Source organism: Mauremys mutica, chromosome 6 (assembly GCF_020497125.1).
Source record: "Mauremys mutica isolate MM-2020 ecotype Southern chromosome 6, ASM2049712v1, whole genome shotgun sequence".
NCBI lineage: Eukaryota > Metazoa > Chordata > Testudines > Geoemydidae > Mauremys > Mauremys mutica.
This window is the reverse complement of record NC_059077.1, coordinates 126,064,576-126,079,823: the sequence shown is the minus strand read 5'-3', so window position 1 is coordinate 126,079,823 and position 15,248 is coordinate 126,064,576. Positions and strand designations below refer to the sequence as shown.

The 15,248-nt window shown below is 43.0% G+C and overlaps 1 protein-coding gene across 3 annotated transcripts in view; it reads right to left on the bottom strand.

Moving 5' to 3' along the window:
- Positions 1–15,248, bottom strand: part of HOOK3 (hook microtubule tethering protein 3) — a 151,439-nt gene that overhangs the window by 32,774 nt on the left and 103,417 nt on the right. For 2 of the 3 annotated variants that reach the window (XM_045021964.1, XM_045021965.1), the window contains exons 16-17: positions 8,818–8,905; positions 4,998–5,032 (exon numbers count right to left, since the gene is read on the bottom strand). In XM_045021964.1, the coding sequence (XP_044877899.1) occupies positions 4,998–5,032; positions 8,818–8,905 (123 nt within the window). Of the gene's footprint in view, positions 1–4,997; positions 5,033–5,802; positions 5,809–8,817; positions 8,906–15,248 lie in introns of all 3 variants that reach the window. The other variant, XM_045021963.1, reaches the window with a different exon arrangement.

The window sequence follows — 15,248 nt, the reverse complement described above, 5'->3', positions numbered from 1 at the left end:
CGTATTTCTAGCAGTGTCCATTGACCCGCACGTGTTTGCAGCTGAGGGTATAATAGGTTGTGTGGGTCAATGCCTTTCCAGTATCCCCCCTCACCTCTGTGCAGGCCAGTCTGCAGCAGAGGGGATGGTAGGCGGGCATTAGAATACAAATAGAGACCACACATCTCAAAGAACCTTCAGGTACAGGTAAGTAATCGCCTCCTCTTCTTCGAGTGACGGTTCCTACACACATTCCATATGTGGGTGAGTAGGAAGCAGTGATCAGTGTGGAGGTGGGTGAGAGGATGCGATGGGAAGTGCAGTCTGTAGTACAGCTTGGCGCACAGCAGTGTTCGTAGCTGCTGCTTGTTCAATGGCATAATGGGACTTGAACAAGTGGACAGAGCACCAGGCTGATGCACAACAGATGTCTTGCCACCAGACGTCTGCGCGGCAGGCCAATGTGGCTGCTTGTGCTTGTGTACAGCGGCTGTGACTACATCCGGTGGTGGTATGTTGGATCATACTTAGGATTCGTGGATGCACCTGAAGACCCATTTGGAGATTCATTGGGAGGAGAGGGCTTGTCCCTTGGATCGGTCGGCAATGGCCACAAATAGTTTTGGCAATGAGTGAAAGGAGCAAGTCCTGTGGAGGTAGAACGGCACTTACACGGCAGACATCGAGGGAGAGCAGGACCCTGTCCGCATGGGAGGCATGTGGTCTGGGGCAGAAAACAGGTAGGTGGATGCACTGATTTAGGTGGAACTCAAACTACCTTTGGGAGGAATTTAGGGTGTATCCATAAGGAAAATTTATCCTAGTGGAATACGGTGTAAGCTAAGGTAATGGCTACTACGAATGTCGCCTTCGTGGAGAGGTGGGAGAGGGAGCATGTTGCCAGAGGCTTGAAGGGTGCTTTGTGAGGGGAGAGAGAATGAGATTAAGGTCCCACGGTGGTGGGGGTCTTCAGTACTGGCAGGAAGGTGTTGAGTACACACTTCATGAAATGGACAGTGGTAAGGGGGGGAGAAAGGCACTGAGCACTGCCAGGTGGACCCATGAACAGCTGAGGGCAAGACCTGATGTTTGGAGATCGAGAAGGTGGTTGAGGACAATAGGTATAGATATCGCACTCTTGGGTGGTGATGACAGTGAGCCCATACGGTGAAGCGCTGTCATTTAGCTTGGAAGCAGGCCCTAATGGATGCCCTCCCTACTTTGGTTTAAAATGTGTCACACTGGTGTGGAGTATGCCCTGTCTATTCTTGAGCCCCATCCAAAAACCAGGCCATGAGGCAAAGAGATCCCGGATTGGGGTGCCGGCACTGATCCTGTATGAGGAGATCCAGGAGTGTTTGGAGGCAGAGTGGTGTGTGGGTGGAGAGTCTGAGGAGATCCGTGAACTAAAACTGATGGGGTCAGAATGAGGCTATGAGTATTATGGTAGATCGGTGCCGGTAGATCTTGCATAACATTTGTGAGAGGAGGGGAATGGGGGGAAAGATGTAGTGGAGATCGCTTGTCCAAGGGAGGAGAAGAGCGTCGCCCTGTGAGTCCTCTCCCATGGCCCCTCTCGAACAATAAAGGGTCAGCTTTAAGTTCTCACGAGTGGCAAAGAGGTCCCATCACCGGATGTCCTATTTGTGGAAGTAGTATCGAGTGAAGGAACAGGTGTTCTGACTCGGGCCACGCGGCGGTAAGAGGGAACTGAAGAGACATCAGCCCGCAACCCTTATTATAGCCTTGGCTGAGAACATGTGCGGGTCAACGGATACTGCTAGAAACACTTCTGGATTCAGGCACACGGTGTGCATGTGCATATACGTATGGAATACATATAGGGACCACCACTCGAAGAAGAACTTTAGGTAACAACTGCAGTTCAGAAAAGTGTAAAATTAAGACAAGTGTGTAAATGGTAAAACAAAATGATCACATTCATTAAGATCTTATCTTTTATTCTGTTTGTCGCATTGTAACCCTGTTGGTCCCAGGATATGGGAGAGACAAGGTAGGTGAGGGTAATATCTTTTATTGGACCAAGTTGTGTTTGTGGAAGGTACAAGCTTTTGAGCTACACAGAGCTCTTCTTCTGCTCTGGAGAAGGAAGCAGAGTATCTGAGCTAAATAGAAGTTGAGATAGATTGTTAAAACAGAAGGGGTAATGACTTTTGGAGGTGGTCACTTGAAATGAAGTAGGCAACTGGGAGTTAGATTGGTTATGCATGAAGGGTAGCAGGCAGTGTGCTGTGTTACAGATTGTTGTAATGAGACATAAAATCACTGTCCCTGTTAAATTCATGGTTTTTGGTGTTCAGCAGAGTTCTGATTTTAAGTTCCCAGGCTCACCTTTTGAAGGTGTAGTACAGGTTTCCTTTGAGCACAAGTACTGAAAGATCAGATATGGAGTGATCACTTTGTGAAAAGTGTACGCCCACAGGTATTAGGGTATTTTTGTTTAACGTTTTCCTGTGTGAGTCCACTGAAGTGCGTAGTCAACATCTGGTTTCACCCACATACTTACTGGGTATTTGATGCATCTGTTCTGATAAGCATGCGTAGAATCCATGAATCTTGAAAGCTATGTTATGGGGGGGGTATGATCTCTCTCCTACTGTGTCTCTGCAGGTTTGGCATCTGTTTTTCTGGCAGGTTCTGGTGCCACTGTTAGTTGGTGTGTCCTGGTCTGTGGGGAGCTGCTTCTGATGATGAACTTCGCAAGGCTGGAGGTTGTTTGAAGGCCAGAAGAAGGGGGGTTCAGGAAACATTTCTTTCAGGATGTAGTCCCTATCAAATATGGGTTGTAACTGTTTGATGATACCCCGTATGGGTTCCAGTATGGGGTGGTAGGTGACAACTAGGGATGTGCACTCAATGTGTTTTTTTCTGTACTAAAGCAGATTCTCTTGGGATATTTGGGTGGCTCATTCCATTACTTGATCTACTTCTCTGGTGGAGTGTATTTGTTTAGTGCAGGCAGATTAAAGTGTGTTTAGGTGTGTAGCCCAGACTCTTTCTTCAGAGCAAAGTCAGTGGTATATGAGTGCCTGGCTGCAGATAAGAGATTTTTTGGTATGTCTGTGTGGTTGCTGGATCTGTGGAGGTAAGTGTGGTGATTAGTGAATTTCTTGTACATGGTCATTTATAGGGTTCCATTGTGGTGTCCAGAAAGTCAAGAGAGTGTGCTAGAGATAGTTTGATGGCTGGGTGGTGGTTGTTGAAGTTGTGGTGGAAATCTATGAGGGAGTTTAGGACTTCTGTCTAGATGATGGAAATATCATCTACGTATCACAGGTATATCATTGGTTTCATGGTGCATTTTTCCAGACATTTTTCCTCGAAGTGACCAATGAAGAGTGTGGTATATTGGGAAGCCAATTCTAGTACCCGTGGCTGTTCCCATGGTTTGGCTGAAGTTTTCATTGTTAAATGTGGAATTGTTGTGGGTGAAGATGACATGGATGTGTTTTGGGTGGATTTCCAAGCATTGTCCATTATCTTGTTTGTATTTGAGGCAAGCAGCAATGATGGCATGGTGAGGGATTGTTGGTGTATAGGGAGGTGACATCCATGGTATTCAGGGGGAGGTTGTTAACGTGGAGTTTCTGGAGGCTAGAGTTCCCTGTAAGCTGCGTGGCCGCGGAACAGCCTATTAAGCACCGTGCTGGTGCTCAGGGCTTCAGCGGGGAGAGATGCCTCTCTCCCAGCCCTGGAACTGCCGCGGCCGGGGGAGAGGTGTCCCTCTTCTGGCCCCAACCCAGTCCGGACCTGCTGCAGCTGGGGAAGAGACACCCCTCTCCTTTCTCCTTCCCCAGCCTAGCCCCAGACCTGCGGGACAGGCACCTATCCTGTGGCCCCAGTCCCAGAGCTGCTGCAGTGCAGAGAGGCGCCTCTCCCCCCAAAGCCCAGGTGCTGCTGTGGGGAGAGAAAGCTGTGGGGAGTCCTGTCCCCACACCATAGCTCCAGGGCAGCCTGCACACCAAATCCCTGGCCCTGCCCCAGAGCCCACAGCCCTCACTCCCCTGCCCTGAGCCCCTCATCCTACTTCATTTAAAGTGACCGCTTCCAAATGCATTACCCCTTTGGCTTAACAAATCTGTCCCAGCTTGTATTGAGCCCAGACACTCTTCTTCCTTCCCCACACATAAAGAAGAGAACTGTGCTTGAAACCTTCCACCAACACAAGCTGGTCCAATAAAAGCTATTACCTCACCTACCTTATCTTTTATTATATAATGCAATGGCTCTCAACCTTTCCAGAGTACTGTACCCCTGGCAGGAGTCTGATTTGTCTTGTGTACCCACAAGTTTCACCTCACTTAAAAACTACTACAAAATCAGACATAAAAATACAAAAGTGTCACACCATACTGTTACTGAAAAATTGCTGACTTTCTCATTTTTACAATATAATTATAAAATAAATCAATCGGAATATAAATATTGTACTTACAGTTCAGTATACAGTATATAGAGCATTATAAACAAGTCATCATCTGTATGAAATCTTAGTTTGTACTGACATCGCTAGTGCTTTTTATGTGGCCTGTTGTAAAACTAGGCAAATATCTAGATGAGTTGATGTACTCCCTGGAAGACCTCTGTATACCCCCAGGGGTACATGTGCCCCTGGTTGAGAACCACTGCTATAACGTATACTTAAGAGTGGACAAGTAAATACTGTTTATATTAAAGTGCTTTCTTCAGGGCAACATGAACTATTCCTCTTGATTTAAGCTTTACAACATTTTAAATCAAACTTTTCTAACACCATAAAATCATTATTCTTCCTTAATTATTTTTCTTTGGCAAAGACTTTCTCGACAAGATGTAAATAATACTTGAATAATGGCTTCCTTGGGTATATTTAGCTATCTACACTTCTGTTGCTTATATATCTTCCAAATCATTAACGAGTGACCTTCCCACTACTGGCTAAGCATTCTCCAACATACAGAAAGTCAGTATTTTTATTTCATTATTACAAAAAAAAACAGGAAAGTGTTATTACTTACAGATGTTCTTCAAGCTTCTTTTTCAGAAGAACTGACTAAAATAGAAAGTTAAGTGTGTTAATTATTTTAAAACATTGGGGAACTTGAGATTATATCAGTGAATTATATCAGTGAATATTATATTACCGTGAAATACGTAATTTTACATTTATACCAAAGCTGCCATATTTTCACTGCATTCTGTTTATACCAAACATTTACAACAGTTCTCTACAGTACTGTAGTAATTATCCTTCCCTTAACAGTTATATGATCATACTGAAGTTAGGATGCTTTACAAACATTTATCTGAAATTGGATCAATTTCTTACAAAAACAATTCTATTTCATTTGTTTTCTTTTCTCCATGCTCTGGTATGTTTGCAGGTTAATCCAAACTTCTTTATCTGAAACTAAAAGACAGTGCAGCAAGCTTTCCTGAAGAGTTGCACTACTAAAGCATTAAAGAAACATCAGATTAAAAAAAATCAGTCTAAAACCCTGGCCCCACCAAAATTGTGGAAGTTTCATCACCGACTTCAGTAGGGCCAGGAGTTCACCATCAACATTTTTTCCCACTGTTCTTTGTTCTCATGTCTTTATTATTTGACTACAGATGCACAAATATCTTACACCTGTGGTGTCCTAAGCTATACCTCATGGTTAAGTCACAGCTGGATAAAAAAAATATATTTTTTTTAAAGCTTCAAAATAATTTTTCATTTGTGACAAAATGTCACTTTACATATTTAAGCATCTCATTTTTTATCAAAACCATAAATGCCTAAAACATGATAGTGTTAAGGAAACAGAAAGCCATACTCACAATAGCCTTGAGCAGAAACCCATGCCAAGAGACAGAGAGAACATATTAGTATGAAGCAAAAACAGCAGCCAAGAGAAGAAACTATTTAGTAACTCATGAACAGAAAAAGTTAAAACTATTCATTGCGGGAAAAGTGAGGGGGGGAAATATATGCACATTTTCCCTTCCTCTCTGTACTTAGTCATTTCATTATCTTGTCTCATTTTCAGGGGACTTTTAGAAAACTAGCACAAATTATCCATACTGCGTTCAACCGTGTGGGTGTGTCTACACTGCAATTAGACACCCGGGGCTGGCCCATTCCAGCTGCAGCCTATGCCTGGAAGTCTACACTGCAATGAAACAGCCCCACAGTCCGGGCACTGTGAGCCTGAGTCAGTTGTCACAGGCCCGCTGTGGGTTTTTATTTGCAGTCTAGACGTACCTGATGAATGCTTTTCTGCCTCCACACCAAAAACAAACAATATAAAAGTAGTAAAGAAGCACATACATGAACCAGCATATTCAAACTAGAATTTCATAGGAGAGTAGCTGCTGTTTTTAAGAGATATTTTGAAGGCGTGCCCACGTTAGAGACAAAACAGTCAAACAAGACCTAGTCTGTTGGATGGGCCTGTGGCCATGATGTAGAAAAAGGATGCATTATGCATCCTACGTATGAGTTCTGTATTGCACTGTAGTGAAACTGATATTTATATGGCACATTTTACCCATTCTAGATTGCTGCATATACCTATAGCACTATATAAAATTTTCAGGGACAGTAACAAATATATTTGAGTTAAATAACTAAGTAAAGAAGTGATGTGCTACAAAAATGTATAGCAAACCCTTTTAAAGGGCATTGCCAAGTTGAAAAACACATTCCTGTCTCAAAATGTTGTACCTATTGTTGTTACAAGTAACTCTTACAATTACTATACTGAATAGGAGGAAAAATTTATTTTCTCCATTTAAAAATAATTGACATTGACATCATCCTCTTAATTTTCTGAAAGTTTCACAATTGTTTGCCATTAGCCCTGCTCAAAACCTTCATCCACAATAATAGAAATTTCCCTACAGCAGCTAGCAAACTCCCACCAGCTGTTTTGCCTTTTTCTCCCATGTGGGAAACAGTTTATTCATTTATGATAAATACTCAAAAGTAATTAGAAGACAGCTTTATCCTACTGTCATTACACAAAAAGCATTTGTAGTCTTAAACATCTGTACACAATTATCATAGAAGCAACTCTGGCAAAAATATTCAGGAGGTGGATTTAAAAACAAAACAAAACATTTAATAACTAATTTATCTCTACCTCAAAAAAAAATTAGGGAAAAAAAACCTGCTTTGCTAGTGATTTCTTACCTGTATAAAGAAACAACGGAAAAAAATTCCCAGGTAATTCTGTTTTTGCCCTGCACCCTCAAAATGAACTATTTCTGTCTCCATGTGGATCATATGTTAGGAGTGCATGTACTGGGTTTGCAGAAGTGCCTGACTTCAGAAATAAACAATATTTTTACTGCTTTATGGGACAGGCAATGGAACTACTTAAACAAACAAACATCACACATTTCCACACGGTTTACAATACTTATCTTCCAATTTTCCAGGTCCACCAAGAAAAATTTTGACTTTGATCCATGTAACCGAGGGCACAGAGCAGGTCTTCGAACCACATAATGGCATAGACCTACCTTAAAAATTAATTATCTACACTACATATTTTAAAAAAAATTATTCTATATTTGAAACCTATAATTAATGATAGGTAAGTGTGGTTTATTTTGGTGTAGTTTACACTGGTAAAAACTAGATTAAGCTAAATTAAAATAAGAAATTCAAAGCAAAATAAGCAGTTACATAAAAATTTGCACTGGTTTCACAAAGGGCTTGTCTCCACTTACAGTGGATCAACGCTGCGGTAATCGATCCACCAGGTCTAGTGAAGACCCACTAAATTGACCACCAATCGCTCTCCCGTTGACTCCGGTACTCCACCGGAACGAGAAGCATAAGGTAAGTCGATGGGAGAGTTTCTCCCGTTGACCCAGGGCTGTGTAGACGCCTCAATTAGCCGACCTAAGGTATGTAGCTGGAGTTGCATAACTTAGGTCGACTTAGCCTCATGGTGTAGACCTGCCCTAAGTCTGCTTTAAAACAAAAACAGTGAAGAAGAAAGCAACAGCTTGAAGACTTGCTACTATGGGTTAGAAAGTAATACACATTTGGATATGCAAGAGAGCATACACACAACCCCAAAGGTTACTGCTTTCTAGAGAGCTCTGGAGCCTGTGGCTTTTAAAGCATGTGCTCTCAAAAGTGGGGATCTCCAAAAAGAATTCTCAATGGAGAATTTGAAGCTATGGCTCCACAGCAACTGTACCTTTCCCCCACATTGCATTAAAAAGGCAGTCACATCTATCAAGGCATACACGGAGGGACAATACTGCACTAGTAAGAGGGCTGATCGTTTGAATTTCTTGGCTCTGGCATGTGTAAAATCTCAACCTTAATTTGCACTATGCAGGTACATTTATAACAGCAATTCGTGGATTTACTTTGGTAAGAAAGGACTTTGCTTCAGGAAAATAACACAAAACAAACAAAACCCATGGTATATTTTACTAAATGGTACTGAGAGTGGTGAATTTTCATAGTGTAGCCTTGATTTTCTAAGTCTCACTAATCTACAGAGTACAAACAGAACTGTAATCAGTGTTGAATTTACCAAAGGAACAGGGACACTGAAGATGACAAGACAGGGAATGCACTTCACTTCTTTTCTACACATGATAACTTGTTTACATTTATTTGTTTTAGACAAGAGTCTCACTTTACAAGAAGTAGGCATAGTTTAATTTTAGGCCACGTTGCTAAAATCTAAATTGGGAGAATAAAAAGCTGCCAGAAAACTGCATCTAGACTATTTCTTCATGATATAATATGTAGCTGGTATCACACAAAGTGCAAGTTAGGATAACTGTGGGTACTTGAATATAGGTATGATGTACAATTCTACTTACATCTTCAGCTTTTGAACCTTGCTCCTGCAAAGATTTCTGCAATTCTTCAACCTGTGACTGCACCTCTAGAAGTCTCTGATTTACCAGCCTAGAAAACAAGATACAAATTTTACTTTTCAAAGTGAGTGAATAATTATGTCTGTGATTTTTGTCTCTCTTTTAGAGCTTCTCAGAGAGCTTTTCAGAGAGTTTATTTAATTTTAAATATACTGACACTTCAATTCATTCCAAAGTCTGACACACACATTTTGTGCCCACCAGTATTGGCCCACTTACATAAGAGATGCAACGCCACATTAATTTATTCAACATCTACAACAGCCTTTAGAGAGATTATGGCTGTACTCGTCTGCTGTTTCCTACAGCAGTGGTTCTCAACCTTTCCAGACTACTGTACCCCCTTAAGGAGTCTAATTTGTCCTGCATACCCCAAGTTTCACCTCACTTAAAAGCTACTTGTTTACAAAAATCAGACAAACATACAAAAGTGTCACAGCACACTATTACTGAAAAATTGCTGACTTTCTCATTTTTACCATATAATTATAAAGTACAACAATTGGTGTGTGATACTTGAGCCTCTTTTTCTCTTGTGAACCTTATTTGAAGCCCGAGTTCCACTGTCTGGGGCTGAAGCATTTAACTTAGCTTCACGGGGCCCCCTGTTATGTGGGGTTCCAGGCAACTGTCTTGCTTGCCACCCCCTAACACCGGAGGTGACCATCCTAAAACCATCCGGCAACCCCCAGGTTGAGAAACTCTGATCTAGATGAGTTGAGTACTCCCTGGAAGACCGCTGCGTAACCCCAGGGGTACGTGTATCCCTGGCTGAGAACCACTGTCCTAGAGCATCTCTGTCCATGAACACTTCAGGCATGGATATGCCTCAGATGAGTTTCTTTCCAGTTGGACATCATGGGAAGCTGTAACACTCATTATTAGTGGGTCAAAGATGCCACCTTTTTCTCTTATGAACTCACACAGTGATGACTTACCTCCTCTTTCCTATTCCCCCCAAAAGAATAAATTTTAAAAAATATGTCATTTTAAGCTTCTATCTTTTTCTTTCTTTCTTTTTTTAAAAAAAGGAGAAAATGACCTAGAAGATTAAAATAGTTCTACCATGTAACAATTATGCAGTATATTTGGTAACTTCAGGTTAACTCATGATTATGAGTAATAGTTTAAAAAAAAAAAAGAGTAACTAAAACGGTTGTTTTTTCTGTAAAATACTGCAAAGCCTTGTGGATGAGCCATGACTGCATAACTTATATGTCAAAAGATGTCTTATCTTTTGGACAAAACTAAACCATTCCCCGTATCCTACCAACTCTTTGTAGTTTATGAGGATGAAACCTTAGGTAGAGCATTTTCTACACAGAGACTCTTCAAATGGAACTAGCTGAAGGTCTAAGGACATGTTCCACATGGTGCATGGCTGCTTCTGCTGGCTTGGTCCGAGATGCATCTATAGATGAGATCTGTCAGGCTGTGCAGGGGGAATCAATCCATAGAACCATAGTCTACTATGGTTGGAAGAGACCTCAGGAGGTCATCTAGTCCAACACCCTGCTCAAAGCAGGACCAACACCAACTAAATCATCCCTGCCAGGGCTTTGTTGAGCCAGGCCTTAAAAACCTCTAAGGATGAAGATTCCACCACCTCCCTAGGGAACCCATTCCAGTGCTTCACCACCCTCTTAGTGAAATAGTTTTCCCTAAAACCCAGCCTAGACCTCTCCCACTGCAACTTGAGACCATCGCTCCTTATTCTGTCATCTGCCACCACTGAGAACAGCCGAGCTCTATCCTTTTTGGACAACGTGCCCCCCCCTTCAGGTAGTTGAAGGCTGCTATTAAATCTCCCCCTCACTCTTCTCTTCTACAGACTAAATATGACCAGCTCCCTTAGCCTTTCCTCATAAATCATGTGCCCCAGGCCCCTAATCATTTTCATTGCCCTCCGCTGGACTCTTTCCAATTTGTCCACATCCTTTCTGTAGTGGAGGGACCCAAAACTGGACGCAATACTCCAGATGCGGCCTCACCAGTGCCGAACAGAGGGAAATAACCACTCCCAATCTGTGGCAATGCTCCTACTAATGCAGCCCAATATGCCGTTAGCCTTCTTGGCAACAAGGGCATATTGTTGGATTCATCCAGTTTCTTGTCCACTGTAATCCCCAGGACCTTTTCTGCAGACCTGCTGCTTAGCCAGTCAGTCCCCAGCCTGTAGGAGTGCATGGGGTTCTTCCATCCTAAGTGCAGGACTCTGCACTTGTCTTTGTTGAACCTCATCAGATTTCCTTTGGCCCAATCCATTTGTCTAGGTCACTTTGGACCCTAACCCTATCCTCCAGTGTATCTATCTCTCCCCCCAGTTTAGTGTCATCTGCAAACTTTCTGAGGGTGCAATCCATCTTATCATCCAGATCATTAATGAAGATGTTGAACAAAACCGGCCCCAGGACTGACCCCTGGGGCACTCCGCTTGATACCAGCTACCAGCTAGACATCAAGCCGTTGATCACTACCTGTTGAGCCTGACAATCTAGCCAGCTTTCTATCTACTTCTAGTCCATTCGTCCAATCCATACGTCTTTAACTTGCTGGCAAGAATACTGTGGGAGACTGTATCAAAAGCTTTGCTAAAGTCAAGTATAATTTATACATTTATAAAGCAACACCTTCTCAATTCTAGGACTTGATCAGATGCCTGTTCAAAAGAGCAGTTAGTTCTACAGTCTTTACTCAAAATTACTCTTAAGGCCTCCTGCTGGAGTGTGATACTACCTGCTAATCAATACTACCTTCTACCAACCCTGGAGATCTGCAGAGGTAGTTCATTAAGCAGAAATTTTAATTACCTGTAAATGGACCTCTCTAACGGTATTATTACCTCTGCAGACCCACACTAATCCCTCTTCTTCAGAGTCCTTTATAGGATTGTAGTGGGGCAGCTTCCCCACTCCAGTACAGAGGAGTTAAAAGCAGTCCTGGAGAGGGCTGCAGCTGGGCTGATTGGCAGCCACAGATGGGGCCACGCCCCGATCAGGCCACAGCTGGCCTTATAAAAGGGCTGTGAGCCAGAAGCTGGAGGACTCTCTCTCTAGTCTTGGAGGGAGAAGGACTGGGCTGTCTGGGAGCTCAGGGTACAGGGAACAGAGCAGAGCTGGGAAAAGGCAAGAGGAGCTGGGGAGCTCCAGCCTGGTAAATCCCCAGGGTGTGGGCCTTGTTAAAAGGGTCAAAACAGGTACTGGGTTGCAGAGGCAGCAGCCCAGAGATAGGCAGAGGCAGCTGGTCCAACCTCCTTGTCAATGATGAGTGGCCATGACAGGCTGCAGTTTGCCCCAGTGAGCTGGGGCTAGATGATGACTGGCAGCAGCCACTGAGGCAAGGTTGGTGAGAGGGTTGGGGGTTCCCCTGGGAGGGAAGACCCAGAGTAGGGGTACTGTGGAGGGCAGAACCCCAGGGGTAAGGGGCACCAGGAGGGACATGGGGGCCTGAGGCAAGTCAGACATCGGCCTGCAGAGGGCGCTCCGGGCTGGAGTCGAGCTAGTTCTCAGGACAACCAGCAGGAGGCGCTGCACCGGTGAGTCTTGCTTCGCTACACGGGCACACTGAGGCAGAGAAGAACTGAGAATGGGTTAGGGTGCAGGACCATATAGCTTTGGGTCAAGGAATACTGAGAGGCCAACTAGGCAGGGAAGCGACCACGTGACTTTAATGCTAGCATCAATACCATGTAGCAGAGGGGTAGCCGTGTAAGTCTGGACCTGTAAAAAGCAACAAAGAGTCCTGTGACACCTTAAAGACTAACAGATGTATTGGAGCATAAGCTTTCGTGGGTGAATACCCACTTCGTCAGATGCATGCTGTCATAGGTCTTCTCCCCCACTTGGAGCTTTTGGGTTCCAAGATGGGGACCTGCATGGGCTCCTCTAAACTAATCCTAGTCTAGATCCGGTTCTGCTGCCACCAGTTAAGTTTAAAGTGGGTAACACACTGCCTGTCCCCCAAACTTCCCCTGGGGAACCCAGATTCAAACCCCTTGAATCTTACCAGAGAGAGAGAAACAGCCAGTTCCCCTCCCCTCCTTCCCCCTCTCCAGCCTGCTCCGGAGAGATTACACACCGAGTCAAATCCTTGACTCAACACAAAGAGGGACTCACCTCCCCCTCCCCTTCCCTTGAAAATGCAAACAAGAGAAGAATCAATCAAGTCCTAAAAAGAAAAGAGTTTATTAAAAGAACAAAAAGAAAGTACACTATCTCTGTAATACCAGGATGGAACAATACACAGGGTCTAACTTATAACCTGGAGAGATTTCCCCCTCCCCCTTTCTTTCTCAGTAAAAGCAAAGTAACAGCAACAGAAATAAAGATATTCCTTCAGCAAAACACACAATTGCAAATGTAGAAATAAACTTATAATACTAGTACGCCTTTCTAATACTCACTAGACTGAATAGATGAAAAATACTGCAGAAACCTGAGAGGACTTGATTAAGAGGTCTGGACTCCCTTAGCTCCCGAGACTCAACACAAACAAAAACACAGAAAAAAAAATTCCCTCCACAGAGATTTGAAATTATCTTGTCCCTGATTGGTCCTCTGGTCAGGTGTTCATCAGGTACTGCTTGTTAACCCTTTACAGGTCAAAGAGACCTTAACCCTTAACTAACTGTTTATGACACATGCGTTAGTCTTTAAGGTGCCACAGGACTCTTTGTTGATCAATACCATGGTGCTCACTGTGTAAATCCAAGATTACTCATGAAAAATGAGTATGTCCAAATATAAGTAAAGAAAGATACTGCTGCAAAATGTCATAACCTATATGAAAACTTCAATCTTTAGGATTCTCCTAACTTGGAATCTGAGCCAACTGTGTGGAGCAGATATCTATTTAGTCAAAGGTTTCTTGGCACAACTTTTGAACCACCTGCCTAATCAAGACTCTGGTCTGCCCTAGCGACTCCACTTTGATGTCCATTTCACTGAATGCCTGTTTTGAGAAGGCAAATTTATGACCTCTCAGTTTGGGATCTGAGGCGTAACTCACAAACTGCAATACATGCCTCATTATTTAAAGCAGGCCTGATTGACCAGATAGAAGGAAATCCAAAGACTGCAGGAATTGCCAGAGTTGCCGAGCTGCAACCTTCTCTGTGACCCTTCCCAAAAAAGGCAGATGTCCCATTGGTCAATCATTAGCATGTAGTCATAATCAAGACTGGTTTCTTGAGCAAAGACCTCAACAATAGTCCCCTGCAGGGAACCAATGATGATCTCTACCAACAATGGACCCAGTCCAGTTCCCCTCCACTCAGATTGGATCCCAGTGATTTTATTCTCAAAGTAACATGAAAATTCTCCACAGTGAGAAAAACATGACTGTTTTGCTGACTGGAGGTCACTAGCATTTATCAAGCTATCAACAGCTCAGAATAGTTCCACTGTCAGAGACTGAACAGCCCCTCTTTACCTCCTATATAACAAAAGCATAGAGTCTTAAAAATCTGTATGTCAGGATCAGTTTGACTCCACATCAGACTCCAACCCACAGCACTCTAGCCATCTCCCTTCTTGCTTCATCAATGAACCATGGTGATCACTGAGGTCAAAACTGGGACAGAGAGTGTTAGAAGCTGCTGTATTGATCGTTGAGGACAAGAGATTATTATGAAGCCTTATGTCCTACTAAACCATCGAGAGCACGGTCAGTTGGTAGAACAGTATTTGCTCACAAAGTTACCAGGAAACTCACTGTGTTCCATCAACCTTTAAGGTCGGACCACCAAAAGAGGTCCCACATCTAACCTACACTTTTAAGACAGGTGCACAACCTCATGGTAGAGTGCAAAAGGCGCATTCATGATACTAGTATATATTGCAATGTTTGAGCTGCAACTATGGCAGGATAATGTCCAAATTCTAATAATTTCCCTGGAATTATTAAAAAACTCACGAAAACATTTCTATTGCTCTAAACTTATGTAAAATCTTCATTTTACAAAACCTAAATCAACTTGACGGAAACTCTAACAACTGGCAACAATATTTATTGGTCTTTCCTTTTAGAGATACTTGTAATGTCTTCAAAAGAACAAAAAGACAAATGGAAGGAGGACATGGAAGAATGGGTGGGAAATGAGGAGGGGAAAAGAAGGGTTGTAGAGAGGATGCAGGATCATCTTTTGTTGTAGCAGTACTGGAGAAGGGAATTCTGAAGCAATATAGACTGCCCGTTCTGACCTTGCATGTGTCAATATCCTGAATGCTCTACTAAGCTACATCTATAATAGAAAAGTGATAGAGGCTCCAAGTTCTGGAAAGGTTTAGGTATGCTCATGTGTGGACTGAGTTGCTTTTTGATACAAAATGACTAGATTCTTTGACCTGGGTAATGTAATGCTGACAACAGACTTC